Raw genomic sequence first — 22194 nt, forward strand, 5'->3', positions numbered from 1 at the left:
GCTAGACTCCAGAAGACAAGGCAGTTCCTGGAGAATGGAGTAATTCTTTGAGGACAGAGAGAGTCAAGCCCACTCCTTTCCAGTACTAATGCTTTCTATGAAGCAGAAAAGGGTCCTCTGTGGTAGGTCCTGCCTGGAACACAATGGGATCAGAAAATTCCACAATCTCCTGAGTCTTTAATGGGCTGATATCACCCTTTCAGAGAGGGTGATGAGAGACATTTCCTCCGTTTTTTTCCTGAGTTTTCCAGAAGAATCTATTCTTGTGGCCTGCAGACCCAACAGCTCTTGCTTAGGAAACAAAATGCTTCCTGGGATCAGATAATACAGATCTCAATTTACTTCCAAGAGGGCTGTGGAGGGGACCAAAAGTGTTGCTCACTGCCACTACTACTGTTTGTAGGGATACACAGTTGAGGGTTCTTTCCTTTCTTTCTCTCCCAAATACTATTGGTGGATTTCTCCACTGGAGAAAGTTTAATCTGCTCAACTCTGTCATCCAGTTCCACTGGAAATGCAGGCGCAAATTGAACCACAAAGTCCTAAGGTGACTAAGAGTGCAGAACAGGGTGGAGGTTTGGCCTGGAACTGCCAAGCACTTGTAAGCAAGAATTCTCTGACAGTGTGTGCTTGTGAACCTGGTTATGGGCAGCATTGACCTGGCACTAAAACTGAGAAGGCTGCCATAACCCAGAGCACTGTGGCAAACACCTTGCATGTAAATTCCTGTCAGAATAATTTTTTTTCCAGTGCTTACTAAGAGCATATAAATATCTGTGGGGAGAGATCAGCCATTCATTTTTCTCAGAGATAAAACCCTCTGAATGGTGAAATAGAAACACCCTTTCGAGGCAGCTTGCTTTTTTGGTGTGAAGTGACTTTACATTCTCAGCCACAGACTGCCCTGCAGTGGTGAAGCCAGAATCTGCAGCCTTACTGACTTTCACCCAGGATCTTTAGAATTCCTCATTAAGAAATAGTTTGCTGATCACTAGAAGGGACAGAAAGAGCCTGTGCAAACTACAGACCAAATGAAAAATAAATGAAGCAAGGAAGATTTTATATTTCAGTGTAAATAGAGTGTGCAGCAAAATGCCACTCCTGACTGCTCATATTTTATCTTTTTCATAGGAAACAAGACAGATTTGATCACACCTTGTATCTGTCTCTGGAATTTATTTGCTGACTTCAGCCAAATTTAACTACAAAAGTGAAAATCTCAAAGTCGGCTAAATGTCAACAGATTTTGAGAAAAGCAGTTTTTGCAAAAAACTCAAGGAAATGTATGGTTCTAGTGTCAGCACAGAAATTGTCAGATAACAAAGAATCCACAGAGGGGAGTGACTTTGTAAGTACCCTGGGAGAAAACTCTCAGTCACATCTTACATTCAATATAGAGATAGAAATCCTTAGAAACCTGTACTAAAGCAGAAACTGGGCTTCATTAATTTTGATGCTTGCTCTGTAAACTGACAAAACTTCCTTCTTGTTAGATCAGCTACCACTCCAACTCCAGAGAAATCTGCTTTCCAATCATAGTATTGTAATGCTAAAAAAAATGTGGAGTTTCAATTTCTGCACATCCTGATCAGTCTTATAAAAAGGCAGAAATCTTATCTGCCGTTTAAGCTGCAGCATATTTGATAGATTACTAGTAGCAAAAAATGGAGCGACCAATCCTCTAGGTAGCAAAGATGCCCGTTTTGAGGCTGGCTATTGCCAATAAAGATTTCATTAATGAAGACAAAATAAACCAAAAGCACTTTTTTTTTCACTACAACAGGTGTGGTTTACCCTAATTGTATTCTAAGATGATTCAAGAGAAATTAACATCTTCCAGTTACCAGCTTCAGCTCCCCTTACAAGAAGATAAACAGGCAGTCCCTTAGATATGTCCTTTGTTGTGAAACACACGAATATCTAAAATGGGTATTGCTTTCCATTTTCTGCAGAGAAGGCCTAGGATTACTAGCTTAGTGATGGGCACCTGTTTTGAAAATGTTGGAATTTGGAGAGCTCTTACTACAGTAGTAACTAGACGTTCTGAAAGCACTGTGAGTGAACTTCACATAGCTGAGGGGCTACCTCTTTAGTGAAAATACATAATTGAGATGAACTGAGACAGTTCTAACATACAGAGGCCTGCTAAAGTAAGTTCTGGTGCTGAACTAGAAGCTTCTTCGAATCATCTGAATAATTTCATGATCATTATTCATCTTTGCCTTTGTTCTGGCAGAGAGCATCATCTTCTCTCTCACCTTATAGACTGGGTCTTTTGAACAGCATAATCTGATCAGCTTTTAAGGAGCCAGGAGTAGATACCCCCAAAATTTAGGAAATCACTTGACTTCCTATAACTTCTCTCTTCAACCTCAAACTCATCAAGAGTGTACAAGAATAAGTACAAAAGCCATGCTTTTTGAGATGTGCTTTTAATCATTCACAGAAAAATAAGCAGATTTGAAAAGGACCCAAGAGGCTGTGCACTTGTAAGAATACAAGTTTGTGTTCTTATTTTGTGCACAAATAAATAGGGCACTGACAAATTAGTTAGAGAACAAACAGGAGGCAGTACTGGGAAAAGTAAAGTTCAAAAGTAGTCAAGGAAGGTAAGAATGGTTCACAGTCCTTTTAGTTAATGATGCCAGGGTTTTTTTGCCTTCATTTTGATGTTAAGCTGATGGCCCTCTTGATCCGGTCCAGAGAGCTTGCCTTGTCATTTTCTTCATTGTTCTGCAGCTCATTAGACTTTGGCCTGCTGCATTCAGTGTCCTGACAGCTGCAGCTCTCCACGTAGACATACTTGTGTGACATTGAGTGCCCACCGGGGCATCTCAGAACCACGTGCTTCTCGGTGGTCTGTGTTTCTCTGCAGCAGGAGCAGCTGTGGTCCATAGAATTGGCCTCAGCAGAGTATCTGTTAACATGCAAAACAGCAATGTTACTCTGTGCCAGAAGTCAATGTACAGGAGAGAATGAAATCAGGTACAGAACTCTCGTGAGAAGAGCTGCAGTTGTGGCTAATGGAAGTGTTAAGCTCTCTGACAGAACACTGATTATAAAATGCATAACCCAATCAGGGCAGTGTTAACATGAAGGGGAAGCAGCGGCTCTTTCTGTTCCTGTCTCACAGCAAAGTATTTTTTGCAGCCTTGTGTTCATCAGCTTCCTAAGCACCATTCCTAACCTGAAGAATCTGTCAATATCAGGCTATAAACTGTGACAACATCCTTCTTTTTCTTGTATTTGGTAGAAGCAATCACAGCAAGACCCTGAGATGATCAGGAATTTCAAAATACTAATAAACTGCCTGGCTTCTCAGAGTTCCATGTGATACTAAAGATAGTTTTCATCCATGTAAGGTACATTGTGGCAGACTTAGTGATAGGAAGTAAGTGACAGTTTCTTTGGAGAGTTAAACACTGTTTTTCCAGTGTTTTAGTAGCTCACTACCAGGTGTCCTACTAACCACTTCCTTACAGCCACTTTTCAATATATTCTCTCATTTCAGAGAAAAATGTACAGTCAAGTTACTCTACTAACACCTCACCTAAAGCATTCATTTTCTCATTTCTTCCCTGTAAAAAAATTATGCATATTTGAATCTTCCTTTAAAAGATTTATATGTATTTTAGTTTAGGAGTTAACTATTGAAAAGCAGCTTTTCCACTTCCGGTTGTCAAGTCTGGCTGCTCTCTGGGCTCATTCTCATTATAGGAAATAAACCATGTTCTTTTGTGACAATTTCTAGCCTAGGTGGTCTGACACAAAGCCAGTTCTTAGTGGATGAATAGGTCTTATCAGAGCTGTCTGAATCCAAAGACAATTTAATACACTTTTCTGCTTTGCATTATGACAAATCAACCGGTCAGTCACAGATTCCATTATTTTATGTCCTTGAATCAGGAAGCAGATAGTTCCAGGTCTTCTACAATTGTGTAGTCTACTATTTATTGTTCCTTTTATACAAACAAGCTCAGTGTTACCAGCTCATTGTCTGTTACAAACTCATTGTCTGTTGAGTTTACTTACAGCGAGAAGGTTCCACATGTTCCTTCACATTCAGTCAAGTCGACTCTGTCCACGGAGCGGCAGCCACGGTAGACAATGAAGTCTTGTCTGTGGCGCACAGAGCACGGGGTGCGGCTGTCCAGAGGGGCACCTACAGGCAGAGAGCAGAAAATGCTTTCAGTGAAACAGATCCAGAAATCCCTCACACCCCAGCATTCCCTGGGCTTCACTGGTGTGCTCAATTGCCTTAAGTGGTCTTTCTGCTGCAGCTTAAACTTCTCCAGAGAGATTGGACAGTGAAGACTTGGAATGACAAATATAAATATAAAAGTATCTATTTAAATACAAATTTATCTGGAAAATGGGCTGATTTAAGAGGACAATTCATTCTCTGTATTATTGATTCAGATACACTGGCATACTTACAGGTTCTGCAACAACCGTTAGGTAAGAACGAAATAGTTCCCTGAAAGAAAAAAGAAACAGAAAAAAATTACATTATATCATTTTTCTATATTAAATAGGCATTAAGGCAAAAAACTGAGGAGAGCAATCCATCAATGGCAGGAAATAACCAGTGAAAACTGTGACATTGATCTAAATAAGGAAAGACAACATCCTCTGCCCAACTTGAAATCTATCGATTTACAAAGGACTGTGAAAATAAAACCAATTCTTTGAAGGAAGTCTACAGTTAACATCATGCAATTTTTCCTCAGAAGCAATTCCAGCAAATGGTTTCTCGGAGTCCTCTGTATTTGAATAGGTACTATGCAGGTGTTACTGGCAGTCTACTGACTGAATAGCTTGTGTTTCTGTGACATCCAAGGAAACCTGGTTCTTGCTGAAACAGAGCTCCAAACAAAGCAGTCAGCAAAGATTCAGCATGTCAGTGTTGACCAGTATTTTGGCTACTGAGAGACAGCTACCAGTTATAAACCTTGAATTCTCACCCAGGTATCTTATTTTATACCCTCTAAAGGGCTGTGCATAGATGCATCTGGAACTTTTGCCCTTAGGACTGAGAAATTATGACAAAAGGCCATTAGAGCTAAATTTTACTTTTGTTGTTAGATAGACGGCCAAACTAAACTGAAGTAATCTATGTATGGAGTAGAGGGTAAATTTTCCATTTTTACTTACAGGTTTGCAGCTGTCCTCATTGAATGCTGGACAGGTAATCTCTGATGTGGAAGCAATAAGCTGGTTGTGGACATCTACACAGCTATAAATGGTGCAGTTGTTGTGAGGATCATTTTTAAAGTCTCCAGGCTGCAAGTGAAATGCATAATGTAATAAGGAAAGCTGAAGGGAGCTCAAACAGAAATTTTTTTGCCCTCTCATAGTGACTTTCTTCTTGTCTCCCAGTCAATTATTTTTAGGTTAAAAGCTATTTGAGATACAGATCATGACATGTATTGCAATATGCCATACATGGAGAGAATTTCAGTTTATGATATTTTCCTCGAGAAAGAAAATTGTCTCTAAAGTACATAGAGTACCTTAACAAAATCGTCCATGCCAATAGATTTTGCCTTCAAAAGCTAGACTGTTTTATGTTAATTAAGAAAAACCCAAAGCCTTCATCCTACTAGGGCAATAGAATTATTTCATATGCAGGCTTTAATAGTGTTTTTCAGCATACAGAAATCATATAACATAGAAAAGCCCAAGCTTCCAGACACTGGAAGAAAAACCCTTCCAATGGTATTGGATTTCTCATTCCAGGAATGGCCTTACAGATAATTTTATTTCATGAGATCTACCATCAGGTCAAAAAATTGTAGCTAGGTTTTGCTTTAGATGAGATTTTGATCTTTCAGGTGCAAAGTAAAGCCTTGTTTCTGGCAAGGAAATGTCCCCTTTCTGGAACTGGGAACTTTAGATATTTGGTGGAGAAAGAGAATAGATAGAGTATACTTACACTCAAGATGAGCTCAGAATTGTCTGATGTGTGTATAATACACTTGGTCTGCACACATTTTCCACAGCATTCACCTTTCACTGGTTTAATTTCATATCCCTAAAAATTAAAATTAATTAATTAACTAAATTAATTAAAAACAAGAGCACTATGATAGCTGAATTTTTGAGAAATAAATGAAAACATACTAATCCATTAATTGATTACACTTTGAAGTGCACTCTGGATTTGTGCCTTTTTTGTGTTCCAGCAAACAGAAGACAAGTAATAGAAGCAGGTTATAAATGGAATAAATTAAAGCACTAGAATAAATATGCATAATAATTAAATATCACTCCACATAGTGATCTACAGAAATTTCCCAGCTAATTCTGCCAGTGTGAATGGAATGCTGACAGTTACACAGTGAATCTTGGGCAGTAGATTGCTCAAAGAACTGTTGATATCCATGCTGGTGTTGGTCTCTGGGTTTCAACTCTCCTTTGCTTAATACCACTCATTGATCAAACAGGTGTTCATACATATGGGAATTTTGGGGTCTTTTGTTTCTTTAAGTTTGCCACTTACTGGTTGACAGTATGTGTTGCAGGGGACACGTTCACAGGAGATGATATTCAGTTGAGTGCTGACGTTAACATCATTTGTGCAGAAACAATTCTGACACTTGTCAACAAAGACTGAGGAGTTGGGCTACATATTTAAGGAAAAAAATCACATATTACTGGGATATTACATGTTTAACAGACATCTGTAAATGAAGCAATGGAAAAGGAAAAGAACTGTAAAGACAACTGGAAAGCTATTTGGCTAGCCATTTATGAAGGCAACATTTTAATACTGAATATAATTTAATGTGTGTCTTTATTGAAGTCCTGTATAGCAATGACAAACTCTGATATTAAAAGAACAGGTACAATTACTAAACCCAAGAGAATTTATTAGAAATCTAGGTTTAGTTAGAATAATACTTATTTATATGTCTTTTAACTGCAATAATGTGGACAGTAAATGTGGACTGACTTTTTTAAATTCCAGCACAGTTAACCTAACCTAACCTAACCTACATACATGTAGCTCTTCAATTTCATTCCTACACAGGAAACTTTTCAGAAGAGGTTTAGGCTGTGTGAAATTGATAAACTTCTGACAGAAATTTGAAAATTTCTAAAATATTTGTTGTACTGGTTAAACTTTTCCATAGCACTTTTGATCAAGTACACTAAGTGTTTTTTAAGCATTTTTAGAAGACTGTTGAAACAGGAACTTACCAAGAACTCAGCATTCTCGTGTACGCAAACCCCCTTGGGAACTGTTAATAAGCAAGGAGTTAGATGTTTAGATGGGAAAAAAGAATAAAAAATGTCTTCAACCCACTCTAACCAGCATAATTTCTTCCACAATGAATCACAATTCATATGGTTATTCCCCAGTTCTGGTATGAGATAGGATATGTATAAAGTATAAAAACTAATACTGCATGTACAAGAAGGGACAAAGCTTTGTCCCAAAATACATGGTCCAGTCCATAGCCAAGAATGTCCTTGTTTCAGTTACCAAGAACTGTAAATCTGTCTTCTGCTGGGGATGCTTCTAGACAGTTTTTGCTAGATTAAGCTGAGACCATCATCCCAGTTAATTCTGTAACTGTTATTACATGTATTTATAAGCAGGAAATTGAACTCGAGTCATTTGAGCTATATCTGATTTCCTATAACTATAGCACTAATAGCCAATTTTAATAGTAGTGCATTTGTAGAATCTGATTGTGTTTAAAACCTTTTTCAGCAGGCATACAGCCTCATCATGGGTAATGCTAAATTATGTAATAAATAAAACTGTGAGGCTATTCATTATAATATGTTTCCAAAGGACTTACCACATTGGTATACAGGACAGCACTGACCACTGGGAATATAAGAATGAACTTCGAATCCCAGTGAGCACTTGGGGGCTTTAGCTGTGCACAAGCTTGTATTGCATTCTGAGGTGAAAAAAAACAACAACAACAGAAAAAAAGAATAAGCCAGAAAGTACACTAAATCACAGCTATTAGAAATAAGCACTTATTAAAGCTCTTAGGATGAACTTTCCATTGCTAGGAAACAGTCCAGATTCTCTTCAAAGAAACAAATTGCAGATAGGGAACATTTTTTTCCTCATAAATCCAGGCACTGGCTATTGGGTGCTGTATTAGTTTATGAATTTTTTTCTACTATGCAATTATCCTGTGTTGATAAAGTATCACCATTCTATGCAAAGAAGTAGAGACCTCCTACTCTCTCCAGGATTTTAGGCAACTGCTGGAAAATGAAAGTCCATGGAGAATTCCATAATCTCTTTGCATTTTGCTTAAATAAAATGTGCCCCTGAATACAAGAACTATAGCTTGAGGTATGATGAGTCCCATAACTGTAAATTCAGTTGTACTGAATCACTTCAATATAAAAATGTATTTTCCCTAGCACTGGGCATGTTGATTTTAAAAAGCATGAGGAAAGATACTATTTTGTGACTCCCTGCTATAGATCTCTGTTACTAAGGTAGCTCAGTCATTTTTCCTTTCTATTTCCAAGAGGTATAGAAAGACTAGAAACAAAAGTATAAACTCACTGCAAGTGGAAAGAGGGCAGCAGGAGTCTTTAGGATTGACTTCAGTGACCTCATAGAAGCCTTCTCCATCACAGGTGACCTTCTTTTGTTCACATATGTGAGGCTTACACACAATGCCATGTTCACCTTCCAGGCAAATACAGTCCTGACAGTCCACTGTAAACTCTTCCCCAAACTGCCATTGAAAAACAATAAAATGAATGATTGCATAGTAACCAATTAAAAGGAACAGAAGTAAAATCAGGAATACAAAGTTTGGAGATGATAAAACAAGATTGTGTCAGTGGAGATCACTCTCCTCTCCCCACCCAAACTTCTACCTGATATCCAAAAACATACAGCATCCTACCTCTCTTGGTATCATATCCACTCCGACACAGCCTGGAAAATACCAAAATAAATTTCCATTACCAGTGGAATATATAACAGGAGGCATCTCTACTATACATTGTATGAGCACTGCATACAGTCAAAACTATGTTGCATACATGTAAGAAAGTGAAGAGGAAACAAACATGCATCCAAGTGAAGCAGTAAAACTCACCACAGGTTTTCACACAGACATCCACACCAGAGTCATACAGCATGGTTCCATTAGGACAGAAACAGCCTTCCACTTGTTTAGTTGATGTGTTGTTCTGTCCTCTGTGAGACAAAATGGACAGAGGAACACCATTAATGTTGTAGGCACATACAGGAGGATTATGCCAAATAACCTTTCACTGGAAATACAGTAGCAAATAATCTGCACATTTTTGATTGGAGGTTGTCGGTGTCTTGTGTTTGATATAGTCAAACAACAGAAACAGTTCAGGCACCCACATTTAGGGTCAGCAGAACAGTGCTAATAAATTTGACAGTCAGTTTAAGATGTGAGAGGAGGATGATTTTTCACCTGTGCATTAGATATGACTGAATAGTTGTACAAGCTATAACTAACTGCGAAGGAATTTTTTACCTTGATTTGCAGGTCATCTCTTTAATAGGACCACATGCTCTGTATTCTTTACCTGGCGGACATTCGTGAGCTGGAATGGAAGAACAAAAAGGAGGAACAGCTCAGTAACTATATCATATAAAAGCCATGTGACCTTTTGCCAAGAACTTAAACACTGTTTACTCATTTTCCTATGTATCCATGACAATCTTGAGAAGCAAAAAGGAAAAAATCCCAGATAGACTCATATCTCTAAAAGGAATAATTTCGTGCAATTTAGTGACAGAGATATAGTACTGTACTTTACACTAAGGTGATACGTCTTGATTACAATTTTTTTTCCCATAATTTCAGTCTCTTTTTCAGTTCTCAAAGGGGAATGTCTTCCTTCCCTTTGAGCTCTTACTACAGATTAAAACCCTTGTACATGTCACAAAATAGAGAGTGATCTGCTGATGCCTGCCAAGCATAGAACTGCCTGCATACAAAAAAGTATGTACTGATACAGATGTTTCTGGCACAGCCAATACATGTATATTTTTGCAGGCCCATTCATTATTTCCATTGTTAAAAATGTTACCTGCAAAATTATTTAAAGAGAGCAGCTGCTGTGATTTATTGGTGCCTTCATTACTCAGAAAGCAGATGACATTACTGCTGAAACAGTTCCACATAATCTTCCTTACTAATTCAAGATGACTAACCACATACTTACAGCATACACCATTGGTGTGTTTTCTCCAGTCAATGCACATGCCTTGATCGGCACAGGTGGCAGCATAGATCTGCAGACTTGAGCATTCCAGGTCTAGGTTGGGAAGTACACAGCTATCAAAAACACAGGCTGCATAGTACTTTTCAGGTTGGACAAATGCATGGCATGGCTCGAACACACTAGAAACAGAAATATTTATCATTATTAGTTACTGAATGATCCATATATGTTTCAATGTGCTTAACATGTTATGATGTGGCAACAGTGGATGTGGGAGATTAAGGAGATGTGGATGCAGACTGTTGATGAGAGAATTGTGCTGAGAGCACTTATCCAGATAGTAACATTCCAATATATAAATAGTCTTCACTCACCTACAAAACACTTAGACAGCAATGTTTTGAGTCCAGGAGCTGTATATTATTGGGTGCAACCATGTGCTATCTCTTTAAAGTGATTTTGATTTTTTTTTTCATTTTCAGTTCTGACATGGTGTTCTAAAAATTAAGATCTTTCTTTTCAGTCAGACTCTGATTTTTACTAAGTAAAAGTGGGAAATGGAAAGAACATGGGACAAGGGAGGATAGAGAGTGTAGAAGAATATGGGAACATCAACAAAGGTTAATGTGACAGCCAGGGGGCTGAAAGAAACTGTCAGCAAAAAATAAAACCCAGAAAAAGTGAAAGGAGTAGAAGCAAACCATAAAGATACAAGAAATGGAGCAATAGTTAGAAACACTTTCCATTGGTAAATTAATCCTAAAAGTTCCATTTGAATCAAAGACCAAAGGCTTGTAAAAGCAAGAGGAATGTTACCTTCCCAAAAGAAGCTCACAGATGGAAGATTCTTTGCAAGGCTGTATTGGTGTTGTGCCGGGTGAACCTGTAGGAACTAGGCCTGGAGAGCACTGTGGTTTGGATGGATCAACAACTTGCCAGTGATCTGCCATGGTTTCACAGTTTGCTGCAATGTTTCCATTTGGCAGCATGCAGTCATCTGCCGTGTTGTTATTGCAAGTACCTAAGGGTGGTAAGTGGAAAAATAATTCACTCACAGATTTGTTAGGAAATTCCATTCATCTTTGCAGCAGGACTGTCATTGTGGTTTTCTGAGAGTGCAAAAATTGGAAGAGTAAGCCTTACCACACTGTCCCTGGGTGTTGTTGCCAAACAGGCTGTAGGGCATTCTGATAGAAAAGGACAAGCCATTGTAGGTCACATTCATTTTCAGCTCAGGAATTTCCACAACACGATTTATGCCTGACTCATAGATGCTTACACCAAACTTCTTATAAGGCAAAGCCACAAGCTGGTTGTTTACTGTCACCTAATAAATAAAGGAAAACAGAAAAGAGGCATAAATTTAGTTTGACTTTTCAAAACAATTGACTGTTCCTTTGTTTTGCAGAGAGAATGTAAAGGTAAATAATATCCTTTTAATTTGTAACAAATGTTCCTGTGTTCCTTTACTTACTGGAAAGTCAAACTTTTCTTCTCTGAACCACAAAAAGCCCATCAACCTCCGACAAATGAGGCTATAAATTCAAGGTTTAAACCAGCTAAATCTTAACACTCAACAGAATTACTAGAGCGACTATGGCATCAAGGAGTCCTCCTGAAAGTGGAATATAAAATTCTCCTAAATTCATATGGTATGAAGTTTTAGGTTTCTTGGCATAAAAGGTACATGCTTATAGGAAAATTAAATAACAGAAATAAGACTAAAACTGTATTACTTATTCAAATACCCTAGCCATGGTATACCTGTGAAACTAACACTACTACTTTCACTCAGCAATTGGAGATTTCTTTGCTTTAGAGAAAAAAAGAGGTCTAAATATTGTAAATTTTCAACAATATGTTGCAACCCAACTTGCAATATTCTCACAGTAATGTACAAAAATAAACCAAACGGTAAAAAGCTACAAAAAGCCCCAAACACTTCTCACTAATTTTGAAGCCTAAAAACTCTGATATCACATTTTTCAATGGAATAAACATATAGCTGCCCTATTCTGAAAAATTAAAAAGGTGACACAACTCAAAGCTATTAATGGTACTTTTAAAAAAATGCTTCAGGTCAGCACTTTATTGTTATGTCTACCTTACATTATCTCATCCCATTCCACATTGTTTTCCTTCATTAGATTAATGCTAATTGTTAATGCTATAATTATTTTATATCCTTAACTCTTAGCAATTTGTGCACACTTGTGTATTTACGAGAGACCTGCAAAGATTTGAGATTAAAAAGACAAGAGTTGTAGAATTTTTCCCCCCGGCATTCAGAGTAAAAAAATGCTGTGAAGTGGTCCTTTGAAGTCCTTTGAAGCACTCCAGTTTTATAATCTAAACTGTTACTGAATCTAAAACACAGAAGAATTTTTTTCCCCAGACCTTGTTAATATCATTATCCTGTTGATGCAGTATTAATATCTGAATCAAGAAATCAATGTTATCATTCTTTAGTACCTCTACTTGTAGAGTATTTGGTTGTGCTGTTGTTAGCCTCACTTCCTGAGTCTCGTGTCTCACGATGAGTGTTCGAGGACAGGACACTACATCCCGTGCATCACAATGATAGTTATCAATGTAGACACCAAAGTTGTCGACTTTCTTATTGATCTCTTCCACAAGGACATATGTACAATTCCCTTGATAGCTGTAGTACAATCCATCAAAAGTCATGTAATGTGGATCTCCCCAGCCAGTGCAGTAGCCTAAAAAAACATACAGCTAAGTTAGGCTCTTATGGCAACATACAAAATCATATCAGACTACAAGCGAAATCTGTAGATGTGGGAAACACCTCTGTGAACTTTGGATGTTTTAATTTTAATAAAGTGAACATGTCAATGCATGAGCTCATTAGCTAGAAGTCATCATAAAAAACAGGCACTTTCAATGCACAGTTCATCTAACATTAATGACAGACAGCTGAGAATAGGATTAATTGTAACATAGATATATCTTTACCAATGGTCTGAACAAGTAACATATATATATATATAGGCATCTAGCCTATCGATGTCTGCATCTAGACATTTAAATCCTGCTTTGGGAGACCAATTTACTCTACTATCACAACAGTTACGTAGTAATAATGGCAACTTAAGCAAATCTCTCATTTAGATAAAAAGAATCAACAGAGCACTCTACCCATCACCCGAATCACAGCCTTGCACGATACTTGGTCCCTGATAAATATTGTTGGTCTTGACAATAGTATTGTTCCCTCAGGAGATTAAATATTCAACAAAATATATACTTACAATCACACTCCCAGTGCCAACAGCATCCATCCTCATCAATGACTGGCACAGGAGACAGTCCATTGGTACACGTTGGTTTTGGAGGTGGATTGCAGATTACTGGAATCACCTGGACAATGTTGTCTTCTATACATATTGCCTTAGTGCAGTTACAGAGCCACCATGACTCACCTTGCTGTGTTTGAAAAGAGAGGGGGAGGGAGGAGATGGAGACAAACCTTAGGAAGCAGTGAGACTGACAATAGTTATGCCTGAATATCTTCTTCAGTTTTCTAAAAAGCTACATGTCTATTGATAAGATTTCCCCCACCAGAAATCTGAAAATAGGATGGAAGTGCATCAGTCAGCACTATCTTGGTCTGCAAGATAAAACAACTGAGAGCTGCTAAGTGAAAAGCATTTTCACTTACAAAAGTCAAGTCAGTAAACCAAAATGGGAATTGCCTTTTCTAGTTTCAGCTATCTAAGAAGTGAGATGTTTCATCTAATCTCATCACCTTAACACCCTCTCTAAAGAACAGTGAAAGACACTGATCAATATGAATGGCTAATATATTTAATTCACTTGAATGCCTAGAACAGATTAATAGCTAAAGCTACAGTGAATGCAAATAGTTCAGAGAAAAATGTCCAAGGTGATTATGTGCATGCATTGTGATTGCATGAGGTTTTTTCTTCTTCTACCAGTTTTTCATCCATGTATAATTTTTTATTCCTGCAGATCTACTGAGCAAGTTGGTAGGCATCTAAACTCTGAGGAGACTTTAGAAATGCACAAGACACTAACTTGTCTGTGTCAGAGGTGGAGGATTCAAAAAAAAGAAAAAAAAAAGTCTGAGTCAAATTTCACAAGCATTTGAATGCAGTGATCTGTTTCACAGTCCTCTCCTGAAACCAGTCTGTGAACAAGTATGATTCATTCCAAACTCAGACAAATTCAGCCCTGTGGATTTTTGTTGGGCTGTGTAAACACAGAAGCAACTTTTACCCACTTTGGACTTATTCAAAAGCAGAAATAGAAAAGATAGCTTAGCACCATTTAGCTCTTGGTTTCCTCTTCATCAGAGCTATCCTACAATAAACACAGAACTGTGATCTAGTTCCTTGCAGAAAGCTTTCTAAAAATTATCCTCCAATAGCAATATATAAACTGTAAATCAAATATCATTAGAAGTCCTCCTGATGTCCAAGAAAACTAAACAAACAGAACAGACTGATGCTACCTTTCCTATCCAGATTAATGCCTACTCTAGGTTACTAACATTGAAGCTATGTGTCTACTCTCCATCCAAAGCACAATGAAAGCATGGAATCTACTCACCTCATAAGATTCATTAGGGAAAATAGTACAAGTTTTTTTAGTTGTTGGTATTAGACCTGTAGTTGTACTTGAGCCATTAACTGGAGGAGTTACACTGTGTGTAGAACTTCTTGAAGTGGTGACTGCAGTTGATGTTGCAGTAGGCCCAGATGTAGTAGTTGAGCCAGGGGGAAGGGTGGTGGAGGTGGTGGTTGCGTTGACTGTGGTAAAAGTACTAGAGGTGGTTCCTGAAGTGGTGGTAAAGCTTTCTGTTGGAGTAGTACCAGAGGTGGTGGTTGACACAAGGTGGGTTGATGTTGTTGGAGTAGTAACAGTTGCAGAGGTTGTCCATGGGGTACTTGTTTCTGTTCCTACTGTGGTGGTGGAGGGAGTGGACACTGACGGTGTGGGGCCTGAAGTGGTTATCTTGGTGGTTGATCCTGTTCGAGTGAATGGAGTTGTTGATATTGGTAGTGTTCCTGTAGGGCTGCTTGGTCCCGAGGTTGTGGTGGTGCCAGGGCTGGAAGTGGTGGGAGATGATCCTGTTGGAGGGCTTGGGGTCCTGGTGGTAGTGGTCTCATAAACATGTGTTTCTGTTACTGGTGTGGTGCTGGTGGACCTTGAGGGTGTGGGGCCTGCAGTGGTTGTCTTGGTGGTTGATTCTGTTGTTTCAGTGACTCCAGAGGTGGTAGCTGTCACTGGGCTTGTTGACACTGGTGATGTTGACTGTTGACTAGTGGTGCTTGCAGTAGGCGTACTTATTTCTGTTGTTCTTGTTGTTGGCAGTGGGGTAGCTGAAGGAGTAACTGGAGTGCTTGTCTCTGTTGGTATCTCTGGTGTCTCTTTAAGACAGAGAGAATACAGTATTTTAAGTAGGGAAATTGCATTTTCTTCCTAATGTCATCTCATTTTCTACTAAGCATATGTAGCTCAACAAGCCTAAGCATAGGGTCTTTAGATAGAAATAAAGCAGAAATTGTTTATTAGTGGTTTTTGCATCACTGAGGGATTATTAACATTGCATAGGACACATCGATATAAACATTTTAACAATCAGTGTCAGAGGGAACATCTTCTGCAGTGCTAAAACTTTATATTGCTGAGAGGAGTTCAGCAGTCCTAGATCCAGGGAAATCCACTAAGTAGATCAATGAACTCTGATTAATACTGTATTGCTGTCATATTATATTGTATGGAAAGACCATTATTCCCTATGCTGCTTCTCACAGGCCAGCCTCAGAGCCATCTATATGTGTTTTTTTAGCAGAAGTGACATATGGTAGAGAGGGAAGCACTGTGTACCTAATAAGGGTGCAGTAATAATGCTAGAGGAATTAATAGACACTGGTTCTGCTCAGGAAGCCCACAAGGACAGTCCTTCAACAAAAATGAATTCATGTTTGGGTGAGGACAGGCAAACTACTTCACATACTTCATCTCCGTTACAAGAGGCAGATGAACTGGGACAGTAGGGGATATGACATTGCTGCTGAAAGGTTAGCTGGAATGTTTTTGAAATATAATCAACTACATTAGTGCAGAGTACAGAAACTAAAACACATTTTAAGCTCCCAATTAACCCCGCTTTCTAAAACCAGCAAAGGACATGAAATCCTGGGAATTACTTATTGCTTCTGTGGGTGGAGCCGTTGGAGTTTTGGTGGTAATAATTTCAGGAGTTGAGATGGTAGATGGGTATCCAGGAAGAGTGGTGGTTGTGCTCGGAGGGCTGGTGGTGGTGGTGCGAGTCTCTGGCGGCAAAGGAATGGTTGTTGATTTTGATGTGCTCAGTGTGGATGGAGGTGTGCCTGTTAGAAACAGCAGAGATGGAGAAAACGGACAAAGGCACAAAGGCATCAGTGGGACTCAATAGGAACTGAACAGAAGCTGCACATGAAGCAGCTGGTACAGAGCTAGAGAGGTCAGCCTACGTGGCACCAGCCCTTCTTTTCTGGCCACAAAAAGCACAATATTTGAAATCCATGCACTTAGGCACATGTCAGCCAAAGACCACAGTTCACAGAAAGTCACAGTCTGCAGAGTGAAACTATTCCCTAAAGTACATTCATCCTTCTACATCTATAACAGCTGACAAGCATTAGCACTGACAGGGCAAAGGAACAGGAAAGACGGAGGAAGATCTACACAGTTATGTCAAATCAGTGCCTAAAATGCCAGTACCAAAAAAAACCAAAGCCACACCACAATTGCACATATGTCCAGTGCATATGTTCTGGCCAGCTGAGGGATGAGGTCAAGGAGCAAAAAAGGCAAGATTTCCCATCAGTTCGAGATCTCTGTAAGCTAGGCAGCAGCGTGAAATTTCTCCTTGTAAGGTATTCTGTCAGAGAAGCCAAGACCTTTTCTCCAGAACCCCAAAACCTTGTTCCTTCTTAAACAGCCAGTTGAAAGGCAAGTTTTAAGTAAAGACTGCTCCAGGGACGCTCTGCAGTTACACCCATCCCTCTGCAGTTACACCCATCCCTGATCCCACTTAGAGGCACAATTTGAGATGCTCAAGTACTTTGAGAGCAACCACGGGAAGGTAACAAAAAACAGCACAGGCCAGAGAATTACCTGGAGTTGGTGTGGTGGTGGTGTATGTTGGTGTTGGTGAGGATGTGCTTGAAGTAGTTGAGGTGGGTGTTGGTGATCCAGTAACAGTTGTGGTTGTGCTCAGAGGACTGGTGGTGACAGGAGTCTTTGGTGGCGAGGGAGTGGTTGTCGATTTTGGTGTGCTTGGTGTGGATGAAGGTGGGACTGCTTGAAACAGTAGGGACAGAGAAAATAGACAAAGGCACAAATGCATGAGTGGGACTCAATGTTAACTGAACAGCAGCTGTGCATGAGGCAGGTGGCACAGAGCTAGAGAGGTCAGCTTAGAACAGCAATGGTCCCTAGCACCAGCCTTCCCATTCTCAGCGCAGAAAGGGACATCTGACATCTATGTACAGAGAGGGTCATGGGCCTCCTTTCCTAGTGATGAGATTGGAGATGGTGCTGGAAGGTGCTTTTCATAAAGTTAGAGAGACCTACCAGTATGGAAGAGATGAGGAGGAGTAATGCTTTGGATCTGGCTGGGGCTTTCTATCTCTGCCTTATTAATTAAACACACCACTAATTCATGGAGTAAGAGCTGAGAGAAATCTGTAGTCCAGGAATGGATCATGCACCAGAACATGTTTCTGCCTGTCCGTCATGTGATTTTTCCAATATCATCCTTATAAAGGACAGGACAGAATACTAGTGGATCTCGTAAGCCAAAGACCACAGTTCACCAATAAGAGGTAGTATGTAGCCAAAAGCATGGCAGGTGAATCCTTCCTTCCTACATCTATAACCACTGACAAGCATTAGCACAGATACAGCCAAGAAGGAGGAGAGAGGGAAAAAACTGTATACAGCTGTGCCTAAAACAGTGCCTGAAATGTCAGTGCCAAAAGCAAAGTCATTGTCCAACTGCACATCATGGGTTCTATGGCTATATTCTGCCCAGCTGAAGGACATGGTCCAACAGCTGAAAAAAAAACAGGCAACATTTTCCATCAGTTCAACGTCTGTCTTAGATGCTTCCATCAGATCAGTATCTGTCTTAGCTGCATAGCAAGATGAAATACCTCCTCAGAACACTGTTGCATCAAGAAAGACAAGACCTGCTTCCCAGGACCCCTGAATCTTCATCACTTTTGAAACAGGCCAAATGAATTTTGGGCACAACTCATTTCCTGGAATGCCCAATAGTTACACACATCCTTGAGCCCACACAGAACCACAAATGGATGTACTCACAGACTTTCATTACTCCCATGGAAAGACCAAAAATTATGAAAGAACCAAAGAATTTTTTGTTGGTTTCGTGGTTAGAGGCAGAGTACTTTTTATGTGAATTACTAGCATTGGGAACATACTTTCAGGAGTTGAGATGGTTGTTGTTGATCCAGTAACAGTGGTTGTTGTGCTCGGAGGGCTGGTGGTGGTGGTGGAAGTCACTGGTGGTGAGGGAGTGGTTGTTGATTTTGGTGTGCTCAGTGTGGATGGAGGTGTGCCTGTTAGAAACAGCAAGGACACAGAAAACAAAGACACAAAGGCATCAGTGGGACTCAATAGGAACTGAACAGAAGCTGCACATGAGGCAGCTGCCGCAGGCCTAGAGAGGTCAGGCCACCCGTAGCACAGCAAAGATCCCTAGCACGAGCACTTCCTTTCTGGCCCCAGAAAGCAAACTCCTTGAAATTTGGCATGCAGAGGGTCATGGCCCTCCTCTCCTAATAAAGAGACTGGGGATAGTGTTGGAAGGTGCTTCTCACAAAATCAAAAAGACCTACCAATAGGTAAGAGATAAGAAGAAGCAATGCTTTTGATCATGCTGGAGCTTTCTATCTCTGCCTCATTAGCTATAACACCTCAGTAAATCCTGGGGTAAGAGCTGAGAAGGGAAGCTATGATCAGGGAAGAAAGCAAGCACAGAAATATGTTCCTGGCTGATTGGCATATGGTTTTCTGATACCAGGAATTCCCAGAGTATTAGTGAACCTTGTCAGGCAAAGACCACTGTTCACAGAAAGTCACAGTCTGCAGAGTGAAACTGTTTCCAAAAGCATGGAAGACATAGCAAAGGAGCAGGAGAGAAGGAAGAAAGTCTACACATCTGTGCCTAAAGATAGTTTGAAATGCAAGAGTCACAAAGTCAAGCCCCACTCCATTACACTCAATGTGCCCAGTGATGCCACTCTGGCCAGTTGAAACACAAAGTCCAACAGTAGCAAAAGCTACTAAGTCTTTGGGTCTTCTAAAACCAAGCTGAAGAGTCAGCTGTGGGAAAAGGCTGTTTCAGGGACTGTCCAGAAATTAAGCCATTCTTGATGCCATACAGAAACAAAAAAGATGTTCACAGACCCTCAGTACTTCCAAAGGCAAATAACATATGAGACTACAAAACTTAGAAGTACCTGGAGTTGGTGTGGAGGTGGTATATGTTGGTATCGCAGAGGATGTGCTTGAAGTAGTTGAGGTGGGTGTTGGTGATCCAGTAACAGTTGTGGTTGTGGTTGGAGAAGTGCTGGTGGTGGTGGTGGTGGCGGTAGTCTCTGGTGGGGCGGGAGTGCTTGGCAATTCTGATGGAGTGGGTACTGTCCTCGGTGTGGATGGAGGTGTGCCTGTTAGAAACAGCAAGGACAGAGAAAACAGACAAAGGCACAAAGGTATCAGTGGGACCCAATGTGAACTCAACAGAAGCTGCACATCAGGCAGCTGATACAGACATAGATCAGCCCACCCCTAGCACAGCAAAGGTTCCTAGCACCAGCCCTTCCTTTCTGGCCCCAGAAAGCAGAATCCTTAAAAGTCATGCACATGCGAGGTCACAGCCCTCCTTGCCTAGTGAAGCTACTGGGGATAGTCTGGAAAGTGCTTCTCACCAAACCAGAGAGATCTATCAACAGGGAAGACAGGACGAGGAGTAAGGCTTTTCATCTACTGAGATAGATGAGTTTTGAGGTTTCCCATCTCTGCCTTTTTACCTGAACAGCACACTAACTCATGAAGCAAGAGCTAAGATGGGAATGTCTCGTCAGGGAAGGATGTATGCACAGTAGCAAGATGAGCAATGTCTCCACAGGAGAGGAAAACATAGTCCCCTGTATCCTTGCTCCTTCTGGAACAACTAGCCCAAGGGCAACCTTTTGGTAAAAGCCATTTCAAGAGATACACTGCAATCAGCACACAAGCTCAGATCCCATTGAAAGGCACAAATGGAGGTGCCCAGAACCTTCAATTTCCCACAGCAAGGAAACACATGACAGCACAGATCAGAGAAATACCTGGAGTTGGTGTGGTGGTGGTGTATGTTGGTGTGGGCATGGATGTGCTTGAAGTAGTTGACATGGGTGTTGTTGAGACAGGAACCGTTGTTGTTGTGCTCGGAGGGCTGGGGGTGGTGCTGGGGGGCAGCGTGGTGGTGGTGCTGGTGGTAGTAGTGGTGGTTGTTGGGGTGGTGGTAGGGGTGGTAGTGGTGGGAGTCTTCTCTGTTGTTGTCGTTGGAGTGGTTGTTGATATTGGAGTGGACACACTGCTCGTTGTGGTTGAAGCTGTGGAAGTTGTGGTGCTCGTGGTGCTTGGAGGTGAAAGACACTCTGGTCTGTTCGGGGTGCAGCAGACACTGATCTCGTAGTTGAGGCAGACTGGCATCGGTACTATACCTCCTATCTGCTGATCTTTATTGTTACAGATGAGCCCTACGTCAACATCACATTGCACTTTCTGCCCTAAATCTGCAATGGGTGTGTTAGGGAATTTCTCTGCTCGGCATGAAATATTCTCAACTTTGGCACACTCCCAGGAGGGGTAGTTCTTCCAAATGTTCTCAAAGGTTTCGTAGTCACCACTGTCCTTGTTGGAACCGTCTGGGTAAGTCACATCAATCCAGTCAGACCAGATGCAGTCACAGGCTGCGAGGTGACAAGAAGACAAACAATTAGAAACAGACAGGACAGAGACAACAATGCGGGGCACCAGCTCACACACCGGTGGTGCTCTGGGCATCCCCTGCACTCAGTGGTGCCCCTCAGGCTGCTACTGCACTCAGCCAACACTGGCCACAGGAAAGCTCAGCGTTATGGCCAGGCCTCTCCTTCTTGGCCCTACAACCCACTCCAGGCCCAGATCAGGACACAGGCACTGATGAGTTCGGTGTGCGCCCCCCACAGCTGGGTCACATTGCTCTGTAGGAAATCTTGTGTAAAAAAGCCACTCATATGAGACCCACACAGGAGGCAGAGCAGGGCTAAACAAATAGTCCTGCCACTCTCTCAGCTTCTTGGGCCATGCACACCATCTCAATATCTCATGGAGAAACCAACCATTGGGAAGGCACCCAACCACAGGGAAAGCAGGCACACGACACACACTGCTGACAAAGCCACAACTGCTTCCCAGCAGCTCACAGATAGCTGGAGACAAGCACCAACAGGAACGCTGGTAGAATCCAGCTACCCAGAGCTTGTGTCTGTCAAAAGGCCCAGAATTTACAGCCATCTCTGACCCCATCCAGAGCCACAAATGGAGGTGCTCATGGACCTTTCCTACTCCTGCAGCTAGGCCAGAAATGACAACAGAGCCAGAGAATTATTTGTTGGCACTCCAGTGGGAGACACAGGGCTTTTGGAGGGAATTATTTGGTTTTGGAACGTACAGACAGTAGTTGGTGTAACAGGTGTTGTTGTTGTCGGTGGTCTGCTGGTGGTGGTGGTGGTGGTGGTGGTGGTGGTTGTAGGGGTGGTGGTGGTAGTGGTGCTGGGAGGCTGTGGCGACGTGGAAGTGGTTGGCAATTCCGATGTAGGGGATGCTGTGCTCGGTGTGCCTGTTAGAAACAGCAGGGAGAGAGAAAACAAACAAAGGCACAAATGCATGAGTGGGATGCCATGTGAA

At 40.9% G+C, this 22194-nt stretch overlaps 1 protein-coding gene across 1 annotated transcript in view; it reads right to left on the bottom strand.

Annotated features, from left to right (window-relative positions):
* Nucleotides 1–2415: 2415 nt before the first annotated feature.
* MUC2 (mucin 2, oligomeric mucus/gel-forming) overlaps nucleotides 2416–22194 on the bottom strand; it is a 45125-nt gene continuing 25346 nt past the window's right edge. The window contains exons 31-54 of the mRNA XM_015629545.1: nucleotides 21959–22126; nucleotides 20589–21215; nucleotides 19719–19925; nucleotides 18678–18815; nucleotides 17347–17532; nucleotides 16395–16577; nucleotides 14791–15611; nucleotides 13470–13644; nucleotides 12670–12917; nucleotides 11341–11524; nucleotides 11014–11218; nucleotides 10198–10376; nucleotides 9504–9573; nucleotides 9090–9190; nucleotides 8895–8926; nucleotides 8546–8720; nucleotides 7812–7916; nucleotides 7204–7244; nucleotides 6503–6625; nucleotides 5936–6034; nucleotides 5155–5283; nucleotides 4438–4477; nucleotides 4033–4162; nucleotides 2416–2917 (exon numbers count right to left, since the gene is read on the bottom strand). Coding sequence (XP_015485031.1) covers nucleotides 2662–2917; nucleotides 4033–4162; nucleotides 4438–4477; nucleotides 5155–5283; nucleotides 5936–6034; nucleotides 6503–6625; nucleotides 7204–7244; nucleotides 7812–7916; nucleotides 8546–8720; nucleotides 8895–8926; nucleotides 9090–9190; nucleotides 9504–9573; nucleotides 10198–10376; nucleotides 11014–11218; nucleotides 11341–11524; nucleotides 12670–12917; nucleotides 13470–13644; nucleotides 14791–15611; nucleotides 16395–16577; nucleotides 17347–17532; nucleotides 18678–18815; nucleotides 19719–19925; nucleotides 20589–21215; nucleotides 21959–22126 — 4622 coding nt within the window. The 3' untranslated portion in view covers nucleotides 2416–2661. The remainder of the gene's footprint in view (nucleotides 2918–4032; nucleotides 4163–4437; nucleotides 4478–5154; nucleotides 5284–5935; nucleotides 6035–6502; nucleotides 6626–7203; nucleotides 7245–7811; nucleotides 7917–8545; nucleotides 8721–8894; nucleotides 8927–9089; nucleotides 9191–9503; nucleotides 9574–10197; nucleotides 10377–11013; nucleotides 11219–11340; nucleotides 11525–12669; nucleotides 12918–13469; nucleotides 13645–14790; nucleotides 15612–16394; nucleotides 16578–17346; nucleotides 17533–18677; nucleotides 18816–19718; nucleotides 19926–20588; nucleotides 21216–21958; nucleotides 22127–22194) is intronic.

The sequence above is a fragment of the Parus major genome, chromosome 5, assembly GCF_001522545.3.
Source record: "Parus major isolate Abel chromosome 5, Parus_major1.1, whole genome shotgun sequence".
In the NCBI taxonomy this organism is placed as follows: Eukaryota; Metazoa; Chordata; class Aves; order Passeriformes; family Paridae; genus Parus; species Parus major.